The sequence below is a fragment of the Meles meles genome, chromosome 4 (assembly GCF_922984935.1).
Source record: "Meles meles chromosome 4, mMelMel3.1 paternal haplotype, whole genome shotgun sequence".
In the NCBI taxonomy this organism is placed as follows: Eukaryota; Metazoa; Chordata; class Mammalia; order Carnivora; family Mustelidae; genus Meles; species Meles meles.
In genome coordinates this window covers 122,448,170-122,475,115 of record NC_060069.1, presented here as the reverse complement: position 1 = coordinate 122,475,115, position 26,946 = coordinate 122,448,170, and the positions used below count along the sequence as shown (strand labels likewise).

The following is a 26,946-nucleotide window of genomic DNA, read 5'->3' as shown; positions in this document are numbered from 1 at the left end:
AGTATCAATACAGTATTTCCTCCGTGTGTGCATGTATGTATGTGAGTGTATATATAGAATGTATGTGTGTAAATATATTAGATTATTTCTCAAAAAATGGACTCAAAAGTTCTATGAAATTGGTTCTGTTTCAGCCAAATGCTCCTTCACTCCCCCACCACCTCAAACTCCATGTGCTCTTGCTCAGAATTTGCTCAGAGCTTTGGGATGTTTTCCTTAGATTTTAAGATGAACTCTTGGCTTATTTTGACTGTCTTTTGGGAAGAGAAATGGAAGATTAGGAAATAATGGTAGTAGTAAAATCTGTTTTTTTAAATGGAGAAATGTTTCAGAGGTAGTTAAAAAAGTCAGTGTAATAGAATGTTTTGAATAGCATTGGTTGATCCTGACAAGCAAATCACATTTCTGATTCTTTTTTTTAACTTTCCTTTTGACTACTTTATAAAAATCAAATGAAATCTTTCTAACTTACAATTAGCATTTTTTATTAATTCAGGCATTTTTATATTGATAGCATAAACTTGCATGTTTAAAGTAGAGATAGGTTAATTCAGTGGATATTAGTTAAAATACACCAAATTAATTTGTGCAACCTCCTGTGACTATTTTCAAGTCCAAAATTTAGTGACTGTCCCAAAAAGTCACAACTCTTCAAGAGGCTTTCTTGGTTATTCTATTCTAATCAGCCTCAAACACTTAGGTAATGGAAGATTTCCTATAAAGTTCCTCGTAAGTATTTTTTCTAATGTTTTCTTTGCATAGTGGCAAGAGCTTTCAGATACTTTCCCTATTGTTGTCTTTGACCCTGTGAACAGAATGAAGTCACTAATGTTTTAGTCTTTCTCTAACTGTAAAATGATATGCTCTAAAGAATTTTGCAGCTCTAAGTATGATCTTTTGGGTGTAGATTCCCTGTCCTTTGGTCTTTCCATTAACTGAAAAAATCTTTTTTGTTGATGTTGTTGTTGTTGTTGTTGATTCTCTCCCTTTCTGAAATTTTCATGTCTTACAATCTCCAACTCATTCTCTCTTAACTTTATTCTATAACATTTACAATTAATTCTGATAATTATACATCCTTTGTCTGCTTTTTGAATATTTTATTTAAGAGAATTGATTCTCCCCCACTGTTTATGTTTATGACTGTTTATGACCCTGCTGGACAATTTCATCTATTCCAGTGGGTTAAGCTATTACCAATTCACTAATGATTGTATAACTTGCAGTGTCTAACCTGCCTTCCCTTCTGGGCTTATCTTCTAACTATTGGCTTGAATATCTACACTTGCATCTTGCCATGTCCTACACAGAAGCCATTATTTCCCCACCTTTTCCCCATACCCCAAATTTGATCCACCAAAGTTCTTGTCAATTATTTGTATCACTGGTCAGCCAAGCACATGAGAGAAGAATCTTGCAAACCTCTCCCATTTTTTAGTACTCTCATCACCTCTTGCTTTTTCCTTTCCTAGGCATGCCTTCTCTTTAAGTTCACCTTCTTGAAAAAAATAGTACATTTATCTTTCTACTTCCTCACTCTCCATTTTCTCCCTCAGCTCAGTGTTTAGGTGCTGCCCAATTACTCCTCCAGAACTGCAACCACCCAAGTCATCAAAATCTTTGGCTGTCAAATCCAGCTGTTACTATTCAGTCGATATTTTATTGAATATTTTCTTGCATGCACTACTGGCCATGAATTCTTTGTGAAACCCTTAAAAAGTTTTAATGATATGTTCATCTCTTCTAGCTCTCTATTCTGTATTTCTTCCTGTCCTTTAAGTATTGGTATATGCTAGGGTTTTTTTCACCCATGGCCAACTCATCTTTCTGCCAACACTTGGTTTATTGTGGATGAACCTACTTTTTTTTTTTAATAGTAATTATTTACAAAGAAAATTATTCCCAAAAGAAGAATTCTAGTGAAGGTCTTTGTCTCCTAGTAGTTCATGTATCCTTGACTTTTCCTTGGGCCACTTTATGTAGATACAACTAAAATAGAAATTGTTGTATCTCATGCCCATCTTTGCTTTCACATCCTGACTACCCCCTCCCTCAAGCCAGAGATTGAAAGGCTCCTAGAAACTTCCATCCACCTCATTTCTTGTAATCAATCTATGATGAAGTGTTCAGCATCATACCTTCTAGATCTCTCTTCTAGATCAAGATTTAAAAAAAAAAGTATGAGATGTTTTTAATGTGTCAAACACTAGGCTTAGACTTTATCTGTACCATTCCAAATCTTATCTAATCCTATAACATCCTATCAGGGAGGATCTATTATTATTAGAATTTCACTAAGAGTAATAGAGTAAGGGCAGTCACCAATTTAGTCTGATTCGAGAGCCCCACTTCTATCACCACATGATATTGGCTATTCTGTTGCAAAGGGATTCCAATTGGTCTCTTGGCTCCTAACTGGTGTTTTTGCTTCCTTTTTACTCTCCCCCACTTAAATATGCCAATATGATTTTTTAATTTTTATTTTATTTTATTAAGATTTATTTATTTTAGAGAGACAGAGTAAGAGTGAGGATGAGCATGGCGGGGGTGGGGCAGGCAAAGGGAAAGGGAGAGAGTGAATCACAAGCTGACTCCCCTCTGAGAGAACAGGTTGATGTGGGGCTTGATCTCAGAGTCCTGAGATCATGACCTGAGCTGAAATCAAGAGTCAGAAGTTTAACTGTTTAACCAACTGAACCACCAAATTGCCCAGCAAAATGATCTTTTTAAAATGCAAATTGAGTAGGTCTCTCTTCTGTCCCACATCAATTTCAAGCCCAAACTCCTTAGAAGACTTCACAAAATTCTTTTTAACCTTTCTCTTTCCTATCCCTCCTTTTTTTCATACCCTCTCACCTCACCTCAAAAATCTACGCTCCAGTAATAGAGGCATTTGTTATTTCTTCCAGAAAGCATACTTTTCAAATATAGTCTCTCTTCTCAGAACTCTTCTCTTCAAAATAAATGTTTTCTATGCCACTCAGTCGCCATCTATTCCTTTAGAGGAATATCCTTTAACCCCTAACTTGAATTGTCCCCAACCCCCACCCCACACTATAAAAAATTCTACTTCTAACACTTGCCATAATGTGATTCTAAATTGTTTTAAAGGGCAGGGACAAGGTCTTCTTCATGATTTTACCCTCAGTGTCTAGCACATGATAAGGTACATGTTAGACATTCACATCCTGTTAAACTGAAATATTAGGTGAACTAAACATTGCAGAGGTTGGTCATCGCCCTCTTCCTCAAAGCCCAAATCCAGATTTTCTTTGGGGACTAGTGTTTGTTTCACCTCACGCATGTATTTTAATTTCATCTTGTGTTTTCTTTCTTTTTACTAGATTGTAGTTCAGCTCATAGTACTTTAGTTTTACTTTTAAAATTGCCTCAGATCTCATCATTCTGTTTCTGATTTTCCCTCTTCACACTCAGCAGTGGTTCTCAAATGTTGGGATCACCACAAGGATCTCCTGAGGAGCTTGTCAAATTGCAGGTTCCTGGGTCCCAGCCTTAGAGGTTTAATTCAGTAAATCTGTGGTGGGCAGAGGGATATGCATTTTTAATAAGTATTTCAGATTGTGGAAATCCTTTACTTATTGTTTGATGTCTCTTGATTTAGAGAGTCTATAATTGAGAGATCTTGTATTGTTTATATTATATTCCCAGGCCAAGAATTGCTTCTTACCCATTTTCACACTATTGTTGTTTCCTTCAAACCTGAATGCCTCTTTCCCCAGTGACAGCAGTTAATTGTGAAGAGAGAATAGTGTAAGGGGAAGCCAATGTATGTGGATATCAGCACATTGGCATATTTTTCCAAAATGTTTGTAAATTGCCATTCCAAATAAGACTTTATTTTCTTTCAAGTTTCAGAAAAATCTTATCTAACCCTAGAACAATGGAACTGTGCCTTATGGAAAGACTAAAGTTGTGTTGCAACTTTAAAAAAAATCCCAGAGTCACCATTATCTGAGTCCTCTGTTCAGTATCTGTCATTATTTTCAATTCTGACAGACTTGGCACTTGAAGAGGGTTATACAGCCTCCAGTGACATAATGTGGGAAGAAGTTAGAGATACAAAGTAACAAGGCATACATAGAAACTGAGCAGGGCCACTCTTCCTCTCACTTCCTCAACCCACCTCCCACCCCCCCACCCCAGCCCACAAGCTATTCTCAGAAGCTCTTAACTTCAATTCATGTGAAAATTGTGTTCTCTCATTAAAAACATCGTGCTTGTGAAATGAATATGTTATTAGCAATGCCTTTTCAAACCCTTATTTAGATTCTACAACTTAGTGCTCTAAAATTGATCACTGATCTTAAAGTTGTCAACCTATCTTTACTTTCTGGCGTTGTGCAAGGAATGTAAGTCTTGTTTTCTGTTCAGAATAGGAAAAGATAGATGAGAAGGAGGATATTTGAGTAATCATTTTCTGGGGGATGTTTTAAAGATAAGTGAGGATAGTTCTCAAAATATAAATCACAAAATTATTCAGCTGAAATAGATTGCAATTATATTATCCAACAAGGGAACTGGAAATAAGAGAAATCATTTCTAGCCATGGTGTAAAGTGAGAAAGTGCTAGGACACTTTATTTAGCCATTGGATTTGGAATGTTAAAGAAGAACAGTGTCCAACTATTATCAGATTGGAAGTGGCTGAAAAGATGAAAGTGGAGCTGTGAATTATGCCATGTTTATCTCATAGAACTTAGAGATCTTAACAGAGATGGTGAGGGAGAGGGGTAGGGATGAGCTGTCAAGAACTTCAGGTTTGATTTGTATTATACCAACAGCACAGAAAAAAGTAAATGCTGCCCAGCAGCTATTCCTGGGGCTAGGTTTGTTCACTTCTTTAGCATGGTGAAGGTTACTCCCCAGTTTGCAAAACTAAAGTATACCCAATGTACATCGAAATCCCTGTACCAAATCTATTTGAAAGCCCTGATACCACTTGGTACAGAACTGAAAAGACTTCCTGATCTGGGGTGTGTGTTAGTGTCCTTCTGCACCACAAAGGACTCATAAGAGTTATGATTATATTGAACGTAGTGAAGGAATAATCCTAATTTTCCTTTGAATTATACAATCATCTTTGATTTTTTTTTCTTTTTAAATGAAAGGCTCCTGTTCTTATAATACAAAGATCTTCTGGCATTTCACATTCTCTTCCACTCACACTGCCATATGACACTCCTATCAAGGTTTCTGGTTTCTTCAGGGAATTAACCTATAGAGCATGTATAGCAAACAATAAAATAGCTGCTTCTCACTGGAAATAAAGAGCAGGCGTTTTTCCCTACCTTCCACTGCTCTCTACCACCGCCCCATCACAACTTCTGGATTTCCTGCCTATTGGCGGCGCAACCCCCCGCCAACCCCACCCCTTGCTCACAGAGCAGTCTGCGAGTCTCCGAGGCTCCTCCGCACGCTGTGCGTTCCTCTACAGGCGCTCACTTCCGACGGCACTAGGACCCAGGGAAGTCCCTGAGCGAGGTTCGAGGAAAGGCAGCCAGACTCCTCCTTATCTCCAGTGTCAAACTTGACATCAGCCTGCGAGCGGAGCATGGTAACTTCTCCAGCAATCAGAGCGCTCCCCCTCACATCAGTGGCATGCTTCATGGAGATATGCTCCTCTCACTGCCCTCTGCACCAGCAACATGGATTGTCACCTCTCCATCCTCCTCCTTCTCAGCTGCTCCATTCTCAACTGCTTCGGGGAACTGATTCTTCAACCTTCCAATGAAGGTAAGCCAGGTGCAGCAAACAGCCCTGCCCCGCAGGGCTAACGCTCTTCAAAGCACGTTCTCACTGAAACCTTTTCAGGTCCTTAAGGTGCCTCAGCATAAAGCAGTTTCCTCTGAGAGTAAACTAAAGATGTGCTTTTATTTTCTGTTGTCTTCTAAAAGACTTTAAGAGAGAATTTTGGATTGCCTAAACCTAAAATGTGTTTTTACTCTGATACCAATTCAAACAATTATCTTGTTTGTCAATTTAAAGCAGAAAGAAAGGAAAGAAAGAAAGAAAGAAAGAAAGAAAGATCCTCCAGTTTTACAACCCACGATGTTAATTGCCAAATAGTCATGGCAGTATTTTATTTCTAATTATGACCATGTAGTACTCTGAGAAGTTTAAAAGAAAATTAAACCCTCCTCGCTAGATTCTTTAGTATGTTTAAAGGTAATGACAGGTTGTTCCTACTTAGGATCATGGCATTTATGAATGGACTAAAGGGAAATTAGAGTTTGTTGAAGCTGATGGTGTGTGTGTGTGTGTGCTTGTGTGTGTGTGTGTGTGTGTGTGTTGTGGTGTGTGGGTGTTTATATTGCAATGCTGTATTGAAGTGATGTGTATCCCGCCAGGCGATGGTTTGCTCTATGGTACAGGTTCTAATGAGCAGCATATGCCACATTAACATAAGTAATATTTGCAGGAATTACAATAAGCTTAGGTTGGATTCTCTTTGTTTAAGGGTTTATATACAAATAAGGGAACGTATTTACTAAAAAGTGAAAGTTCTGGGTAGGTATAGTAAATAACTGAATAACAAATTAAGAAAGAATGTCCATATGCAGCAAATGGCATTTCCTGATGTTGGGTTATTTATTTTCCTTCTAATGGGTGTTCATTCCTTTTCAGTGGATTAAAGTGCAAATGTAATATTGAGGACAAGAATGCTTCCTATATAAGATTGTGTATTTGATGGATACATTGCTTTTTTCATGTATACCTTTTGTGATCTATTCCTAATGATTTGTGGATACAATCACTGACTCTTAAGACAAAGTTCTCTAAATAATTGAGTGCTTTAAAGCAACACTTGCAACTTTGATTTCCTTTTAATAATTTTGAACTTATGACAATAACATTTAGCAATGTTTTGCAATTTAGCAATACTGAGCAAGATGTGAAAATGCTTCTTTATATATTTTGTCACTAAAAATATATTGGCAAGCCAACACTGTTGCATACTGTATACATTATCTAAAAAAGACTAGTAAATACTCAAAATATTTAGAAACTTTTTAATTAGATCTAAAAACTGCCTTTCATATTTGGTGACCTACTTTCACTGCTAATAGAGCAGTTTAATTTTGTTCTTTCCTTAGTGACTGCCATTATCAATTTGATGGACTTCATTAAATTTTTCTGTCTTTTTTTTAACTGGGAAAGTGAAAATTCTAAAATATAAGGATCAAGAAAATCATTGGATCACCTATAAGTGACTTTTTTTTTTACAAATAAAATTAAAATCTTTATTTGAAAGTAATGGCCAATCATTTTTTTATTGAATGAAAGGCAAGAGTATCATTAGTATAATGAGTAATATATCAGTAAGCTAAAATTAGTGTTGTTTAATCCTATTTTTTGAAGATATTCAAGAGTTGACAATAACTAGAAGTCTAGCAATATTATTCCCATACTGCTATGATAAATTGTATTTCTCCAGATGGAATATTTATAAACTATTTAGATAATGGATTTTACTGAATTAATAATGCACAGGGATAGAGCTGAGAAAGTCAGTATTTTTGTGGAAAACATAACCTTTCAGTAAACTGCAAGAGAAAAGAAAAGATCCTTTAAACTTATTCATGCTTATATAAAACTACTGCAAATTAATTTAATTAAACAGGAATAATCAAATGTAAATTTTTTTAAGCCACACATTGTATATGTTTCAGTATATAATGTATATATCATTATGTAGGCAGGAATGTATATAGAAAGGGAACTATATGCAGAAAACTGACAGAATTACATTTAATTTGTTTGGATAAAAGTTTATCCATTGTTCATGGCATTATTCTTTCCAGATCATGTCCTATGGGTAGTGTCTCCTTTCCCTCCTGAGGTCATGAAGGGAAACTTTGAAACAAAATTTAAAATGAATGATTTTACTTGAGTAATATTTGAGTGAAATTTTAAATATTAATGCAATAGCTTAGGTCTTCATTGTTGAGTTGAACAACATGAAAAGTGAAAAATCCAAGTATGTGCCAAAATTTCCATGAAATTCTTCTAACAATATCATTTGAATAGAGAATAAAATGCTTCTGAAAATTCATATATTGAGTGGAAGTAATAATGATGAATCTGTTTAATATAGCTTTTGATATACATTTTGAGAACTGAGATATAAAATACTAAGTTGTATTTAAAATACAACACCAAATTTCAACACCAAAAAAAATTTACTAGAAATCTACTAGTAAAATTTATTAGAATTTATTTCACAATCTATTATGAAGTTAGACATGATATAATTAAAAGGTAACAAAACCAAGCCATTGAGTTAATTGCTTTCCCTTGTGTGATATTCTTTTAATTTGAGGTCTGGTAGTCAAATATCAATATCAAAATGCCATGGGCCTATCATTAAAAAGTTAAAAAAAAACTTAGGAAAAGCTTCATCTGAACTTTCCTTTTATTAATCCAGTTACCAATAACTTTCTAATATACTTTCAAGAAAATGATGCCAGGTGATACTATCACTGGCCTCCTCAACGTTAATAGATTATTCATAATTTCAATGATTGCTTAAACTAACAATTGGCCTCTCTACTTAAATAGAAACTTTATTAAAGCTGCATAGAACTTTGTTAAAATCTTATCAGCTCTCTGTTTACATGACACACCAATAAAAGACTTCCAATGGGAAATCAACTACTCATGGTAAAATAGCATTGCTACACTATGTGTTATTTAAGAACTTCATATATTTGCTCCCTGTTCTGATCCCAAATGGATGATAATAATAGTAAATAAAAATAACTTTGCAAAGAGGTAAAAACTTGCTGTAAAATGGAAGTATCAATCTCTTTAGCAATGGATAAAGTATTCTCTTTTAAATACTTTTCTACATTTGAAGGAGTCTGAGGCAGAATGTACTGCTAATTCATCAGTGCATAAGCACTGAATCATTTTTCTATCCAGAAGCATTTGTAAATTCGATTAACATTTACCCATAGAGCTCTTTACACTGGAAATCAAAGTTTTCAAAATAAAGGTAAATAAAATTAAATCTGCATATTTATATACTACTTATTTTGGGAGACTTTTATTGGAGTGTCTGGGACACTATCTTTGAAATGTATTTTACTGAACATAAATCTTCTAAGTACTAGAGGCGACTATGTGATTGTTCAAAGCTTAAAAGTAAAATTTGCAAATGAACACTGTATGCTTCCCTTTGACTACTAAGCAAATGTTAGAGGCAAACATTTAAACAGTGGATTATTCCATTTTTAACAATCACTATAAATTACATCACTTTTCATATATAAACACTTATCCTCAAATAATAATACATTGTGATTGAAATATTTATGGAGACTAAGCTGTCATATCTTTATAGTTGGTTTTTTTTTTTGAAGAGGGTTTACATTTGCTTTTAATAGCATTTCATCATGCTAGACTAAATAATTGAATGCATTATACATTTTCGTAATTTAATAGCTTCCCTAATAGCTACCCCCACCCCCCAATAGTTATAACTATGCTATTTGCCTGGAGGTAGGAGAAACCTTAATTTCACTATTTTATAACCCACAACAGTTAACACTTGACCTAGGTCATTAACAGGATTATCAGCAAATTTGTTTAAGCTTTTACTGACAACCTGAATTGCTACGATAATATTTTGATTGTGCCGGAAAGAAACTTCTTGTAACCTCTCAAAATCTATCATGAAATTAATTCATTTTGAATCTGTATCTTCCCAACAACTAATATTGTTAATAATAATTCAAGTGGGAAAAATGTCCATTCTCCTCACTCTTACATTTCATCCACTACACCATTCTAGTCCTTGTCATAAGTGAGCAATTAAAAATTCTTTTAAACAATAAATGTTCTGACATTAACAATAGATTTATAAATACAAACCAGCCATCAAATTTTCAAAATTATACTTTATTGTTGGTACTGTAGTTGATATCACTTTTCTGCCTATTTTAAGATTTAAGGTCAATTGGATATATTCGTAACTCAGAAACAACTGAAACTATAAAAAGGAAACTACATATAATAAAACGCCATTGCCACGTATTACATGATGATTACATTTTATATAAAGTTGTATTTTCCATGAAATGCTAGAAATTGGGAGCAAAAATGAAAAGCACTTAAATTAACGTGAACAATTTTAAACAAAATATTGTAAACAATCCGAACTTGAAGGCATTTTTTTTAACATCGTTTAGTGGGTTTAGGAAGTTTCATGTGAAGTTTCTTAATTAATTGAATATAATTATGGTTTGCGCCTTGCTCATGTAAACAATTAGTAGTTTCACCTTGACTCTTAAGAAACTTATTATCCTTAAATAAAAGATTTAGTAAAATTCTTTATTGTATTAATATATTATCCACATGTCAATATTCAAATTTTGGTGTGTTTTTTAACACCCTCACTTCTATTAGCTTCTCATAGTAACTTTCTTTATAAAGTACCTTAAATGTTAAGATTGTTTCTGAAGCTTTGGAATTTGTCTGAAATAAAATATATGCAATTTTTAAATATCAAATAATCGGTTACATATGCAAAGGATTTTTAAAGGCAAAACGTATTTTCACAGTATATTTGATTTACTAACTTCAACGCAAATGGAAAGAGCAAGGACTGTTCTTGGGAGTTACATTTTCCAAGTCATAAAATCTTCAAGTAAATATTAATAAAACTTTCCACAAATCATCAAAACCCGATAAGTTTTTACAGACATTTACTTACTAAGAAATCTGTGATTTGGGTTACCTTTGATTTGAGTCATTCCCAGTGATTTTGTTTGGCACAGATACTAGATGTAAGGGGAAATATCTATATCTTGGAAGAACACTAAATTTACAAATCATTTTCTGTCAAGATCCTCAACTTTATTTTCTAAGATACACACTTTTCCTTTAAAACATTTAATAAACCTTGTTCTTTTAATTCCTGTTCATTAAAAGATTTAGAAAAACAGATGCAGGTGTCTCGTTTTGGGTTCTGTTTTCAGAGATCTGGATTTTATCACCAGGGAGGGTCAGTGCAGGGCTCTTACAAAGTGGACAAGTAGCTTTCCACAGATTGTTCAAATAAAGGGATGACTGGTGGTGTGAAACATTCATTATGTTATTTATCCAGGTATACCAAAAAGTAGGACTTGAAATTTGCTTCTCAGAAATTTGAAAGCTTCAGACAATTCTTTCCTAATGTCTTTAGAAATGAAAGTAATGTTGTGACTTTTATAAAATGCAAAGAATTCCAAGCCACAAATCAAACTAGGAAGATACTTCCTGGTGGGAATCGGGGTGTGAGAACACTGCTCCCCTTAAGTTCAATCTCTGGGTCCTTTACAAACTGCCTAGTATCAGGTAGTTCTTGAAATCTGGCAGGCGGTTTTCTCTTGGAAAAGTCTGAAAGTCAGCAAGTTTTAGTTTGCTTCCTACCAGCTTTCTCTGAATAAAAAAGGGTGGTCGATTACAAAGAAAAAAAGTCTTTGCAAGTGAAAAGAAAATAAAAAGTTGATTGGAAAGATGGGGAAGTAGAGACGCGCAAAGCTTCTAAAACCAATGTTAATATATAAATATTTTGCTTAAAATAAAATATTTATCACTTGAAACATCTGGCTAATCAATTTTTATTAAAACCCTAAAAACCTGCACACTTAAAAAAAGCGGGGGCGGGGGTTGCGTTGTTTGTTTCTTCTCTAAAGTTTATACAACTTTTGATTTTCCCCAGAAGAAAATATTTATCCAGGAAAGTTTTAAGAGTGTACGCAAAGAATGCTTCCTCCTTTGGATGCCTGGGCAAATGCATGGGGAGGGTGGATGGAATCAAAACCAGTTCAGCAAATAAAGCCTCCAACTTGGAGTGATGTTATTAAACTGGAAGCCCTGAGTGTGCAGCCCCCTCCCTCCCTTCATTTTCTAAACCATGTCCTGCTGTTCCAGTCAAAGCAAAGGGTGAAAATCCACATAATCCAAACCAACATGGTGAAGTCAGAATAATAGGCGAGAAAGGAGGGGGAAAACAAGTGGCAGCACTGTACAAACAAACTGTTGTGAACAATCTTAGCCGTGGGGACTGGGGTGGTCACAGAAGGGGATGACGGCGTTTCTTTTTCCTCGCGTTACGCCTCCCGCATTTGATGATACAATACTGATTACCCTTCAGACGTGTGCTCTGAGAAATTTTAGGAGGAAGCCGGGCTTCGCGGGTAGTGACTTCAGTGTGGCAGCTGAGAGATGAGCAAGAGCGCCTCGCTGCCACCACACCCTCTACCAGGGCATCTAAACTGCAAACTAATTCGCCGCCAGAACCAGGCTCAGTGGTGCGGGGGTGGGGGCGGGTGGGGGGGTGGGACGGGGTCTCCCAACAATTCATTACTTTTACTCTCTCCATTTGCTTAAAGATCAAATCATAAAATCTCAAATCCGGGTCTGCGTCCCCCAGCCCCAGCCCCAGCCCTCCGGGAGGCGGGTGGTTCTTTGTGCGCGAGCGTCTCCGTGCCAGGAGGCCGCAAACAACCCCCCCATTGCCCCGGCCTCCCGCAGGCCGGGCGGGCGGCGGGCTCATGCGGAACCCCCGCTCTTGCGGGCTTCCTCCGGGCGGCGGAGCCCGCGGCTCTCTGCCGGGCGGAGGGTGGATGTGAGCGGCGCGACCACGCCAAGTTACCAAAACCCAGCGCGGGCTGGAGACCCGGCGGGCGAGAGGTAATCGTGCGCCCTCTGCCTGCTGCTGCGGAGCTGCTGGTGGCGCTCGCAGAGGCGGCGACCGCCTCACAACCTGGCCCCTCCTCACCTGGGGCTCGGGCCCGCCCAGAGAGCGTGAGCGCCTTTGACGGCCAGGTCTGTCCTGACTTTCACAGGAGACTGTGACCGGACATCTTTGTCGCACCCCCCCCCCCCCCCCCCGCCCCGCCATTACTCTCAGCCACCCTTTTCAGCTTGGCGTCAGAAAGTGGCGCGGTCTCCTTTCCACACATACATGTTCACGGAGCCACCACTTGAAGTGCAAGAGGGGGGCTCAGTTCTGCAGGCTTCTAGAACAAACTCCCTGCAGTGTAGGGAAAGCGTCTGGAACCCACCTGGTGCTCTTTTGGAACACACAGGAGCCCCCGAGACGCCCAGTTGTCGTGCTTGCTGCTGTCTGACCGACCTCTGAGCTGTTTTCTGGTCTTCCAAGTGATCTTAAGTTCTTCAGTCGTTAAACTAAAATGAGGAGCACCACCCCCCACCCCGTTTTCTTTAAAGCCACCTACTAATGCCACCTGTTGGGCCCCTCGTGAGAGCGATAAGGGACATGTTCCATAAGCTCCCCCCAATCTCCCACCCTCCACCCCAGTGCAAAATCGAAAGCTGTTTTCTCCTGCAGCCCCATATTGGATTGGCGCCGTTTTATTAAGACGGGATTTACCCTGTTCCGATTTTGCGAGTCAACTTGGTATGGGCTAGAATTTTTCTGGGAGCACTGCCATCGAGGTAGGTTAGTAGTAGGATGATGCTGATGTTTCCGTGGTTGTATTAGAACTTTAGTATTTTTCATGAAAGATAGAATTCTTGAATCCAGGGGATTCTGAGACTAAATATGGCCTCGGTGCCATGCCCAACACTGTGGTAATAATTGTACAGAATTCAGCTGGCTAGAAAGATGTTTACCCTACATTATCATTCACTATTTACTGGACCGCATTTAGTCATTAAGACAGCCCCGAAACACCTTCCGTGGTTACAGTTAAGGAAACTGAGGAAACAAATCATAATAAAGTAGTAACTGAGCCAGGCCCTCTCTTGTCTTTGTCTTTTGGTTTTAACTTCATATATTTTCTCATGTACTCCAATGCCTGTGAATGAGGGAGGCATCCTCTTCAGGAAAAGCACTAGCTTTTGAACCTTATCCTAGTGACTAGCTGTTTTGTCCTGTGACTTTGCAAGAGTAACTTAGAAATACCAAGAGTAATGGAATGAAAAATTGTGTTTCGAAGTACTCTTTAAAAAGTGCTTCAAAGAGTACTTAGAAATGGCATAGTTTTTTTACACTCCTAAATTATGATTATATGCGTGGGTGGGGGACACACCAAGAAAATAATGTAAAGAAAATTTGATGTAGGCAGAGGAATTGAAGAAAATCTCTGTGTTGCCTTCTCTTCACACATTCTTACCTCTGTCTTTCCTTCCTGACACTCCAACACTCCTTTCCTCATGCTGGAGAAAAGATTTTGTCAGGAATTCCATACACAGATTGTGAGGCAATTGTCACTATAATACAAATATTATTATTATGAGTTTTATATAATAAAAATAGAGTGTGAATTAACTGTAGGAATTGTCATAGAAGTCAGTAATGGAGAAAATAGAACATGGTGTAAAAAGTAGACTTTATTCCCTGTGGAAAACTTTCCCTGTTTAAAAGATAATGTAGAAATTACTTAAGATGAGAAAATAAAATGATTTATCTTCTCTTTCATAAAAACACTTGTACTCTATTTAAGTGGAGGCATTGAGAAAAGGCAGCTAAAACAGGGTTTTGAAAGGTAGCAAATTAAGTTGGGGGCAATTATATTTTTGATGTGGGTACTTCAGCACATATGTTTTGCATTAATTGCTGCAATAAATTCTGTTAACCTGGCAAAGAGCAAAAACAGCATATTGATGACATTAGTCATTCAAATCAGAAAGCTGCTTTGAGTATCTTGCTTTCTTCGCTGTAATGTACCAAAAAAAAAAAAAAACCAACAAAAAAAAACTAATGTGTTATCTTTTATGTTTCCAACGAATGATTCAACCACTCAAGCTATTGGCACATTTTGCCATAAGCAAAATGAGGGCTTAGCAACAAACTTTTTTTTTCCCCTTGCTTCTGGATAATTAGCGTCAAAAACTACTTTCCCTATTTTTAAACCCTTTAATTTATATTTGAGTTCTTGGGACTCTTATTCAAGAAAATATAAACTTGATTTTAAAGTCTCCAAACTGAGTTGTCTCTTGTTTTAACTCAAAAATCTTGACTAATTACATGGCAGGGTCTCAAAAGGTACAGGAGCAAAAGGATAAGCCAGAGTTAATTTTGTTGCTGATTAATCAATATCAAAATGGTTTTGTCTTGAATTTCCTATATGTTCCTTAAGGTGAGGTTCATTTATCTTCTTTCAAATAATAAAGAAAGATAGATGAAAAAATTCTACTGGCCCAGTAAAGAATAATACCTCTCCTTTAACCCCCATCCCTGCCCTCCCTTGATAAAAATATAAGGCTTTAAAATTAACTTTTTGTCTATGATAAAGTTGGTTGGCTTCCAATCAGTATGAAATTTAGACGTTCTTTATCTACCTTGGGGTGACTAAGGGCAACAGAGAACAGCTTGTTAGTAGTTAACATGTATTTATTTCCTGATTTTCAAATATAGTTTAGCAATTAATATAAATCTGTAGGTTTTGGAAAGATATATTTATTTATTGCATACAATGGTAGCTCTCACACTAAGAAGAAGTTAGGTTGGGAAGCCCCTTTCAAGTACTGTATGTGTGTATATGTGTGTGGGTGTCTATGTGTCTGTCTATGTCAGGGACTATATCAGGTATGTGTGTATATATGTGTGTGGGTGTCTGTCTATGTCACCAATAGTATTCTTCCTGTACAAAATGGAACTATCCCCACAATGTGGGCAAAATTTTATGAATGAGTTGTACCTTTTAGAATCTAGATGATATGAAATTCTGTTTCTCTGAATTATAAATTTGTGATGAGGAAAGATAAAAATAACCATGTGTAAGTTATTTGTCATTATCTAATTTTATAAGTTTTCCCCAACTGGATCCCTTAATCTACCTACCATATTCAAAGATAGTATAAAGCTAGAGTTATGTCTAAATTGTGATTTTTTTTTCCCTTTCATATGCCAAAGCTATTTATGGTTGGTTTTGCATTTTAACTGAATGTAAAGAACTGGCATAATCATAGAAATCATAAATGGAAATTAAATTGGGTTGTTATTCTTTCATTAGGTGTATAAACTTCATCAAATATAGCTATCTCTAAATTCTGAAAATGTTTTTAAAGAAGCAGAAAAAAGGTGAATAGTATTTTTCTCTTGGTTTATTTTTATGATCTGGTTTACCCTAGATATGTTAATTCTCACTTACATTAGATACCTCAAAAAAGAAACTCAGATTTTATTATGGCGTTCTTAACATTTCTGATCTGAAATTTTAATGTTTTAATAGTCTTTTTTTTTGAAAAATGCTTTTCAGTAATTATTATTTGTATTTTATCTGAATGAACAGGTTTTCTTAAACATTTGTATGTTGAATAAGGACATTTTTTTCTCTTTCCTTACAAGCAATGTCCAAAGTTATTCCAAATGTTCATATCTTTTAAAAATCTTTATAGAATTAGAGAAGAAAAAAACTAAAGTTGACTCTTTGGAAACTAATTAAGAATATTTTATTCTGTGTTTACCTGGGTTTACAGTAGGTTTACTACTCTAAGCTAATAGTGACAGCTTAAGAATTCAAACTTAATTTCAGAGCCACAATCTGAAAACCATTAAAAATGAATCAAGAAATATGTTAAGAAAAAAATAACTCACGTTCCATATTATAATTTGTTGTTTGTATTTATTTATTTATTTATTTATTTAAATTTATTTATTTTTTCAGCGTAACAGTATTCATTGTTTTTGCACAACACCCAGTGCTCCGTGCAATACGTGCCCTCCCTATTACCCACCACCTGGTTCCCCCAACCTCCCACCCCCGCCCCTTCAAAACCCTCAGGTTGTTTTTCAGAGTCCATAGTCTCTTATGGTTCGCCTTGCATTTATTTATTTATCAAACAGTACACATGTGACTATTAGTTATGTACTGGACTTTGGAAAAAAAAATATTGGGAAGAGTATATCTTCTTCCCTTGAAGATAACTTAGGTGGAACAGATGACCACAAAATAAATATTTATATAAAAATTTAGTGTTTTAGCATAGATGTAAAAATTACAAAAATACAATATGAATCTTCAGAGTAGGGTGCAGCTTCCCAGAAAAGAACACCTAGGATATAGAAAAGATTTTTTTAATATAAAAGTTAATAATATTCTTCTCCTATCCCCCTACCCCCCCATGTTGCTTCTCCATGTCCTCATATCAGGGGAGAAGAATAAATGAAACAAGATGGGATTGGGAGGGAGACAAACCATAAATGACTCTTAATCTCACAAAACAAACTGGGGGTTGCTGGGGGGAGGTGGGATTGGGAGAGGGGGAGCGGGCTATGGACATTGGGGAGGGGAGGCGAACCATAAGAGACTATGGACTCTGAAAAACAACCTGAGGGTTTTGAAGGATCAGGGGTGGGAGGTTGGGGGAACAGGTGGTGGGTAATGGGGAGGGCACGTTTTGCATGGAGCACTGGGTGTTGTGCAAAAAGAATGAATACTGTTACGCTGAAAAAATAAATAAAATGGAAAAAAAGAAAAAACAAACAAACAAACAAAAAAAAAGTTAATAATAAGTTAAAAACAAGGCAGAGAAGATTAAATGATTTGTCTAATATCATGTGGGAGCATAATTATAATTCCAATTATTTTACCTCGTATATCTAGAAAACTTTAGAAATATTCGGAATGGGTGCATTTTAAGTATATATACAAGTAAAAAGCACCTTTGAAAGTACTGAACACTCAGAAATAGCTATTCTTTGTAAACATATAGCTAAGTTCAATGTCAGTTCTGTATGAATAGATTCATACTCACGTGTGCATGAAGGTATATGGGAAACAAACATGATTGCATGTCAGAAAGGAATGATCCCCAAATAGAATCCTTTATAGGCTGTTCATACTAACTATACTACTAGGAGAAATCACATTGAGGTTTTTCCGAATTCTACCTTCTCTTTGAGTGATACATTAAAAGTTTTCTGGAGTGCCTGTGTGGCTCAGTGGGGTAACGTCTGCCTTTGGCTCAGGCTCAGGTCATGAACTCGCGGTCACTGGATCCAGCCCTGCATCCGGCTCTCTGCTCAGCAGGGGGCCTGCTTCCCCTTCCCCCTCTGCCAGCCTCTCTGCCTGCTTATGATCTCTCTCTCTCTCTGTAAAATAAATAAAATCTTAAAAAAAAAAAAGTTTTCTATCACCAGCACAAATGCTTTGATTTTTTCCCTTGATACCATACTTCTAAGATGGAAAGTTTTGAATTAAATGGATAAGCATGTGACTCCACATTGGATCTTTTGTGGACCTCTGTAGAGACCCATATTTATACCTTGAAGAGTTTGTTTATATGTGTGCATGTCATTGTGTGTAGCTGTCAGTCCCAATGTGTGACTTAAAGTCCAGATGTAGTTGTACCCCAGAATATGATGAAGCTAAAGCTAGACCCTGATTTTACTTTTCCAGAAATTTAAATCAATTTATTCTGCAAGGGGTATCTTTTGAAATAAAAAGAAAGAAAGAAAGAAAATGTTTTGTGGCATAATTATGTCCAGAGAATATTTTTAAATCAAAATTAAATGTTATCACACTTTTTGTTCTCTGTGCTAAACTTTTGAATCCCTATATCCAAGGGTGTCCAGGAGTATTTTATTTCTAAAAGGATTCTAAATTCTAAATTCTAAAATAATTGTTTTACTAAAGCAAATGTGCGTATTCTGTTTCATTTTCATAACCATCAGTCAAACTCTGACTGAACAGATAGCTTTCATTTAGTAGTTGATGGTTGATAATCAAGATTTTATGATTAAAAAATGTATTCTAAGGCAACCTCAATTTATGGTATGAAGGCAAAATGTATATGCTAAGGTTTGAATATGTAATTGCCTTGGTAATTATTTTTATAATTTTATAATTGCATAATGCATTTTCATTTTTTACTTTTTAATCTGTCAGAAAAGTCTTTCTGAATTAGGAATAAACAAGTTCTGCTTTTTCTAGAACACTTTAAAAGGAAAAATATGTTGGAAAAGTACAGTGTTAATAAAATCATTAATATTCTACTTTTAGTAAGTTTCACATTTTGGGAAACACATTTTATTTGTCTAAATGATTTGTAATATCAGTTGACAATGCACAGAGACAGAGACCTGCCATTCTAGCCACTGTTATTAAAGCTGGGATAGTTAACTCACTAAAACTTCACTGACAGTAGGCCATCCCCACTCATTTATGTGAAAGGACTATTTTGTTGTAAGACACATTCCTTAGTGATAGTTTGATAGCTGTTTTCTCCGTAATAGTATGATATTAGAATGAACTTTATACTTCTCAGATTAAGAAGGAAAAAAAAAAAGAGAAAATTTTAACGCATTAGAAACAGCACAGGGTTTCCATTTGTGAAGTGTCCAGGTTTCAAGCAGAATTTTGGTCTGTGTTTCTGTTATTTCCTTGAACAACTCTAGTCATTAAAACACAGACATCTTATTGTGAGACTATGTTTTGAGTCCAAAGAGATCTCCCTGCTCTTGGAAAAGATTGAGATGAGGCAGCTAATTACAGTTACTTCTGTAATTAGGACCTATATAGAAGTAAATCCAAAATTATTGCTCAGGAGGAAAAGCTTATAAGGAAGAGTAAGTTAATAGTATACCACCTTATCCAGAAATCTGCCTAAATAACATAAATAAGCCATTAAAATACCATGTGACAAAAGGTTTTTTTTTTTTTTCCACAGAACTGCTAGCACTACAGAATTTTTTCTTGAATTTTTGCATAATGACTTTAGCTGGCAACTGGATGGAGAAATTATCACGAATTAATATTTTTCTGTGACACAAAATGCCTGTAAAATTTAACAGAATTTATAGGAAGACTTATCTGCACACAATAAGTTATTGTTGACTTCATTTATAACCTAAAAAATTATGTAAGTTTTAGTTTATGAAATACAATATTACATGTCCATCTATTGACATGGTTTTAGTTATATTTAGGTAGAAATAAATGTAAACAGGAAGGCTGTAGGAGCTATAAATTAAGAATATGTAATCATAGTAGGTAAAAGTTATGTTGACATATATAAGTACATAAATCAAACTTTGACTTCTCTAAATTTCTTCTCAATGGCATATCCTAGTATGTACAATAAAATGAACAGCTGAGCTTTGGTGTACTTCTGTCAGAAAATGCATCTTGGTTTCTTGATTCCATGTTACGGTTGACCAGAGTACTACACAGAGAATTACAACACCCACACTAAAATTTATCACTTCCTGTATCATTTTCTTCTATTTGTGACATTTAAGTGCAACCTAGAAACATATTAAAGGACCCTTCTTCTATCTGTAACCTAGAGCAAACCTACTCTTTTTATTGTAACGGAAAGTGATGAAAATGATAAAGATAAGTAGTGTACAAGAAATGCGGCTGGGACAATGACAGTGATAGTGTGAAGAGGAAAGGAAATGTCATTCTTCTTTAGTAAATACAAGACATAATCAAAGGATGGGTTCCTATTCTGTTGTAGTGGTTCTACAGTTATTTGCAATTGGCTTTAAAGGCACCTTAGCTGAATGTCTCACATGAAAACATGTTTCTTATTATAAGAGTCTAAATTCTTTAGCCATTGAACTCCTCTGATCACCTAAAATTAATTATTTGATAATTTTTATAACTCAATATTTTCAAAAAATGCAACTAACATTTCATAAAATACAAATAGCATTACTGTAAAGCATAATGATATGTTGTTAGATAATTGAAAAGATCTTCCACTTCAGTAAGAAATTGTGTCATTTAATTTTAAAAATTATTTTAGCAATATCTGCATATTTGCAGCCCTTAATCTGCAAGACAGAATATTAGCTTAGTTCTGTCTTTCTAAGTGGATACATGGTCACATGAATCAGAACTTTGAAATGCCCTTGAAAAAAATCTTGGCATGTTAATGATTCCCCAAGTAAAAACTCCAGAAATGTATACCTTAAAATTTTAATCTGTCCTCACTAGCTGACAATATTTGTTGAAAACACTTATTTTAGTATCGAGTCCTTTAAAAATTTTATTGCATTATTATTAAGAAGGGAACAGGTATAAATTCTTGGCATACACAAGTCTTCATAACACTGTTAGTACAAATGAACCAAGGAGTGGACATCTATTTGGTTGTCTCTCCATTATGATGGAGGATAGGAAAGAAGAGAGGGCAAGACTCCTGGACATCTTTTTTTTTTTTTTTTAGCTTTTATTTATTTATTTGACAGAGAGAGTGAGAGAGAGAGAGCACAAATAGGCAAAGCAGCAGGCAGAGGAAGAGGAAGAAGCAGGCTCCCCACTGAGCAGGGATCAAGATGCAGTGTGGGCCTTCAATCCCAGGACCCTTGGATCATGACCTGAGTTGAAGGCAGGCATTGAACTGACTGAGCCACTTAGGTGCCCAAGACTCCTGGACATCTTAAACCCACAATCCAGCTGAGTGAGAAAAGTGACCATAAAGATCAGTGGCAGGAATGACAGGAAGATTTCCTCCTTTCTAATAGTACTTGCTCCATTTTGAGCCAACTTACCTATTCTTACTTTGTTCTTATTCCTATACTCCATTCGACCGTTCTAATTCCCATCAGAGACCATAACTCCTTTTGCTCAGCAAATTCACATTAGTGCCCGCTTGAAAGCCAACTCAGTGAGTTTGAAAAAGGATTCCCTTACAGTTTTCATGAATGTGAACCCCTTTACCCATTCATACAACTTTTGTTTAAAAGAAATAAAGTTTAGGCAGGGTAAAACATGTTAAAGAAACCCAGAACTATATCCATCCAGACTTTGGACAGTGATTTCCAAATACAGTTTTGCCAAAAGCACTTATTTATTTCTCTGCTCAGAGTCAGGACATTTTAAAATGTGTCCGGCTTAAATCACTTTAAGAAGTTAATATATGCCATAGAGCCCTTCAAATTGAAAATATTTTTTAAAGAGAAAATAATCTGAAATTAATGAAATGACATGGTTTCCTGTTACAAAACAAAAATATTTAGAAATCATACCATTAGAATATGAACACTGGTAAGGAACAATTTATATCTTTGAAAAATAATCTGGCACAAGGCAGTTATTAAAGGATTAAAGCCATCCTCCATCTGGCCTTAAGAATATTCCTAACTCTTCTTGGTTAAAAGTTACAATCATGGACTCGGAATTTTTTCAGCAGTTGAAATAAACCTTCCACATTGCAAATCATCATTAAAACTCAAAAACTGAATAAAATTGTATGTCACAATTCTGCTTCTTCCATGTGTCCCAATATTTGTATGTTGGTACCACCGAAAAGTTATGATCAGGGTATACCTCTATTTTAGGAGAGAAAGCATTAGAAACCCAAGTTCTTGCGTGATTCAGTGTCGGGTTCAGTATGTTATATTGCAATGTTGGATTTAGCTGATGTATCCAGAGAACTCACTCCCAACATGCTGACTTTCAAATTCCATTAACTTTCTCTTTTTCTTATTTCAATTATGCTACACTCAGACTGCTGCACAACAGATCACAGGAGACTTGAGGTTATATCCTGGGAAGTCCCAGGTTAGCAATCATTCACTTTAAAGTGGCTAGTATTCTTAGATTCTGCTTTTCTTATTTGGCTATAAACAAAAGGCACCATATGAACTCAAAACATAAGCTTTTAAAAAGTGTTTTGATGTCACTCTTCTTTCTATTAGGTTATATATCCATGGTTGATTATAAATACAATTCATAAACCAACATGGTATGGTTGTGAGTTCAGGTATTATTTTTACAAGAACACCAAATCTGTATAGCATGTTGTAAACTCATGGAGGCTTTAAATACATTTCTATTATTTGATCATCACACGATGCAACAGTGTGAGATAACCAGGACAGATGCAATTATGTTTGATAGACAACAGAATCAGAATCATGGGTAATGATGCTGTTGTGTTTTCCTCATTCATGCAAAATATAGTGCACTAAATTTCCATTTCCAAGTAAGTGAAATAAATTTAATTAATTTACTATATTTATTTAATCAACAGTGTGATATAATTCTTTTTGGCTTAGTTATTCTCTTTTGAGTAGACACCAAATGCTGATATGATTAGTCCAGTCCCTTCTCCCTCATTATCATCAGAGAAAACTAAAGGGTATTTAGTTTTTAGTTAACAGCCTACATTCCAATGAGTCATTTACTAAATGGAGACAATATTCATGTCTTCTTTGCCTCAAACACTTTCCTCCTTTGGTTACTAATATTGAAATTAAATCAGCCATTTATCTTAACATGTTGAGTGACACATAGTACATATTCAGTTATTACACACACACAAATACATTGAACCATTTAGACTCCTAAAGGGATTGCAAATATGATCTAATGATGAATATTGGCATTGTAAATTCTATGCAAATCATATATAAAACTCAGAGAAATCATCTGATGACTGATAGAACTGTCAAAGTAGGATTCGTCAATCGAACATATCTATTAGAATGAATGTTGGTAAGATGCTTTACTCTGAAGGTGAATTTTCATATTTTCAAAAGTTCTCTAACATTGATTAATCTGAAATATTATCTGTAACATTGATTAATTGGTAGAGGGTTTTTAAAAATCATTTTTGACAGATAATTTCAATACAATTAAATACAATACAATCATTTGCAAACTGATATCCTGGGAAATAATACCATTATGGAAATTACACTATGTAATCCATGCAGCAACTGGTTTCTTCTCTTATCTAAACATAATTACTTCTCATTGGGATTAATTCATTGTGAGAAAAAAAATCTTTAATCATTAAGGAATTCCAGTGTAATTAAGTTTATGTACTTTCACTAGCAAAACTTAGAGATTCTAACTTTGAGAATTATATATCTTCTAACTTAATAGTCAGGAGGATTTTTTGAAACTCATCTAGATAACCAAATACCTTCTTTTAAAAAGCAGTGCTTGAAAATTTAGAATTCTCACACCTATAAAATACGTTTTTTCTTTTACTTAACATTTTATAAGATTAACGTTTCCTATTTGGGGTGATTGAAGAGTGGTATTTTTTATGTATCAGAAAATATTTTATTGACAACACAAGGACCTGTTTACGCAGTGCATGCATTAACATTGTATTTTGATTTATGTATATATGGAAACTGAAAATGATTTCTCATTGTGTTTATTGATTCACCTGCTCTGGTTTGTGTTAATAAAACATAACTATTTTGTGTAAACTTTCTCCACCTCTTCCATTAGTCAATTGTGGGATTGCTTTCTGATTTAGATGAAGGATGAGTAAAACCATAGTTTCCATTGTTAATAGATCAACAAAGTGAGCCTTTCGTTATTAATTCAACTTGAAGTATCTTTTTATATTTTAATTTCTAATCCATTACCAATTAATACCATCTGCGTTAAAAAGAAATGATTTGGGACGCCTGGGTGGCTCAGTCAGTTAAACCTCTGCCTTTGGCTCAGGTCATTCGAGTCCTGCATCGGGCTCCTTGCTTGGCAAGGAGCCTGCTTCTCTCTCTGCCTCTGCCTGCCACTCTGCCTGCTTGTGCACTTGCTCTCTCTCTCTCTCTGACAAATAAATAAATATAACCTTTAAAAATTAAAAAGAAATGATTTGTCTTTCTTTAATAATATATTCAAAATGAAAACACATTCATGTTGTGTCTTATTATTCATCAGACTTTTTAATAGCTAGTGCAAAGTTCTAAGTAAAATCATTAAAGCCTTTGAGTAACAATGCTTTCTTTAAATAACTAAAGCTTATTCCAGGGAGTTTTATAAAACATAGTTTTGTTTTGGGCGCCTGGGTGGCTCAGTGGGTTAAAGCCTCTGCCTTCGGCTCAGGTCATGATCCCGGCATCCTGGGATTGAGCCCTACATCGGGCTCTCCACTCAGCAGGGAGCCTGCTTCCTCCTCTCTCTCTGCCTGCTTCTCTGCTTACTTGTGATCTCTTTGTCAAATAAATAAATAAAATATTAAAAAAAAACAAAAAAAACATAGTTTTGTTTTGATTTCTCCTGAAATTATTAGTTAAGCATGGTTTTTTATTTCACATAAGAAGACAATTTATGTGGTATTAAAAATTCTTCCATTGGACACAGACAATAAAAAAATGTCCTAACAGACACAAACAGAAATATTGGTTCATTATGGAAGCATATTAAAGAAGTTCATTCATAGTGAAATCATATGTAAATTTGTTAAATTTAATGGTCTTCTAAGCTATTTTAATAACATGTAAGCATTAATGTTTCCTGTTTTGCATTTTTACCATTTCTTCTTTAAACCTATAATTACTTGGTCAAAAATTATTATCAATATTTTGAATATTGATCTATCATTATAAATAAGCACAGTCAAAAAGCCAGAGAAATTTAATTCCTTAGCTGTTTCCGTGATTACTTTCCCTTTGCCATTTCCTTCTTCTTCTTTCATATTCCTATCACAAAAATAAAGAGTCCTGTGTTTTTTTTTTGTTTGTTTTTTTAAAAGATTTTATTTATTTATTTGACAGAGAGAGAGATCACAAATAGGCAGAGAGGCAGGCAGAGAGAGGAGGAAGCAGGCTCCCTGCGGAGCAGAGAGCCCGATGCGGGGCTTGATCCTAGGACCCTGAGATCATGACCTGAACCGAAGGCAGCGGCCCAATCCACTGAGCCACCCAGGTGCCCCAGAGTCCTGTGTTTTAAACATGGTCTTATCCTTATATCAACAACAACAGACAAAGTTAACTTGACAGAAGCAAATAGAAATTTATTTATTTTAACCGCATTTGTGTATCTGTGTTTTCTTTTAGTCAATCTACTGGATTCAAAAACAATTCAAGGGGAGCTGGGATGGATCTCTTACCCATCACATGGGGTGAGTCTGGTAAACTATTGAAAGGAAACATGATTCTGTCCATTGTCTCACAGAGAACAGAGGGAAATACTGGTATGTTCTCTAAAATGAACTCCTCTACTTCTGGTGACATATATATTTATCAGTATATTCAATACATGCACTAAGAGAGCCAGATATTTGTGTCCAATGGAACTATTAAAATTTTTGAAGTTTTATTTTTTCCTTCTGAATCAATTGCCATCAGTTGCTTGATGACACTAATTAAACCTTTTAATTATTACTGGCATCAGGTAGATGGTCTGAGTGTGATCGTCTAACATTCTTTTTGTGATATGATCAGAAGAGGTGAATTGAGAAGACATTTCAAATTTCTATTTAGAGACCTGCAGAGTCATAGCATTAAAAGCAGCCTTGGAGACCATTCCAAGTGGGATATATTTGTCAATTCTGTAAAACCTTAAATTCTTTGTTCATTGGTCTTTATTTCTTAATTTCTTCACATTGCTTTAATTTCTTCACTTAAAATGTCTGTAGCATATCAAGGTCAGCTTAAGCCTGAGGAATTTCATTTAGAAAAAAAATTGACTACCTTTAAATTTAAACTCTTTATATACCTTTAATACATTACCAAGCCAGACATAGATTACTAAAGTGTATAGTATTTTTGTGACCCAACCGTTTCTGATAAGACTCTGTGAGAAAAATTTTTTTCTTTTCTTTTCTTCTTCTTTTTTTTTTGTGGGGGGGGGGGAACAGAGGATCATCATACACATTTGGAAAATTCTTGTTCTTACGAAATTGTGTAATAAGTGCCTAAACATACCTTGCTTCCAAGTATAGCTTGTGGAAAATGTAAAATGTTATTTTGAAATACCTGTGGTAGGAACAAATTTGTGTATTTCTTTTCCTTCTACTCTCATCCTCTTTTTAAAGAGGTTATAATTACTTTCACTTAGTGCTGATATTCAGCCTTTAGATTTTTGTGCCTAAACATACTGATTTTTACGGTACTGCCAGCTTCTTCTTCACCAACGGATGTTTTACATCAGAGATACTTCATCTATCTGTCATCTTTGAATCTGCTTCTCTTCCTGGTACACCTTGACATTGACACAATGCCAAAACCTATCACATAATCAGGACTTGGTAGGTTGTTTTGGAGGAGAGA

The 26,946-nt window shown here is 35.4% G+C and overlaps 1 protein-coding gene across 2 annotated transcripts in view; it reads left to right on the top strand.

Annotated features, from left to right (window-relative positions):
- Positions 1 to 5,549: 5,549 nt before the first annotated feature.
- EPHA3 (EPH receptor A3) overlaps positions 5,550 to 26,946 on the top strand; it is a 364,949-nt gene continuing 343,552 nt past the window's right edge. For both annotated transcript variants that reach the window (XM_046003412.1, XM_046003410.1), the window contains exons 1-2: positions 5,550 to 5,753; positions 25,732 to 25,796. In XM_046003412.1, the coding sequence (XP_045859368.1) occupies positions 5,666 to 5,753; positions 25,732 to 25,796 (153 nt within the window). In that variant the 5' untranslated portion in view covers positions 5,550 to 5,665. The remainder of the gene's footprint in view (positions 5,754 to 25,731; positions 25,797 to 26,946) is intronic.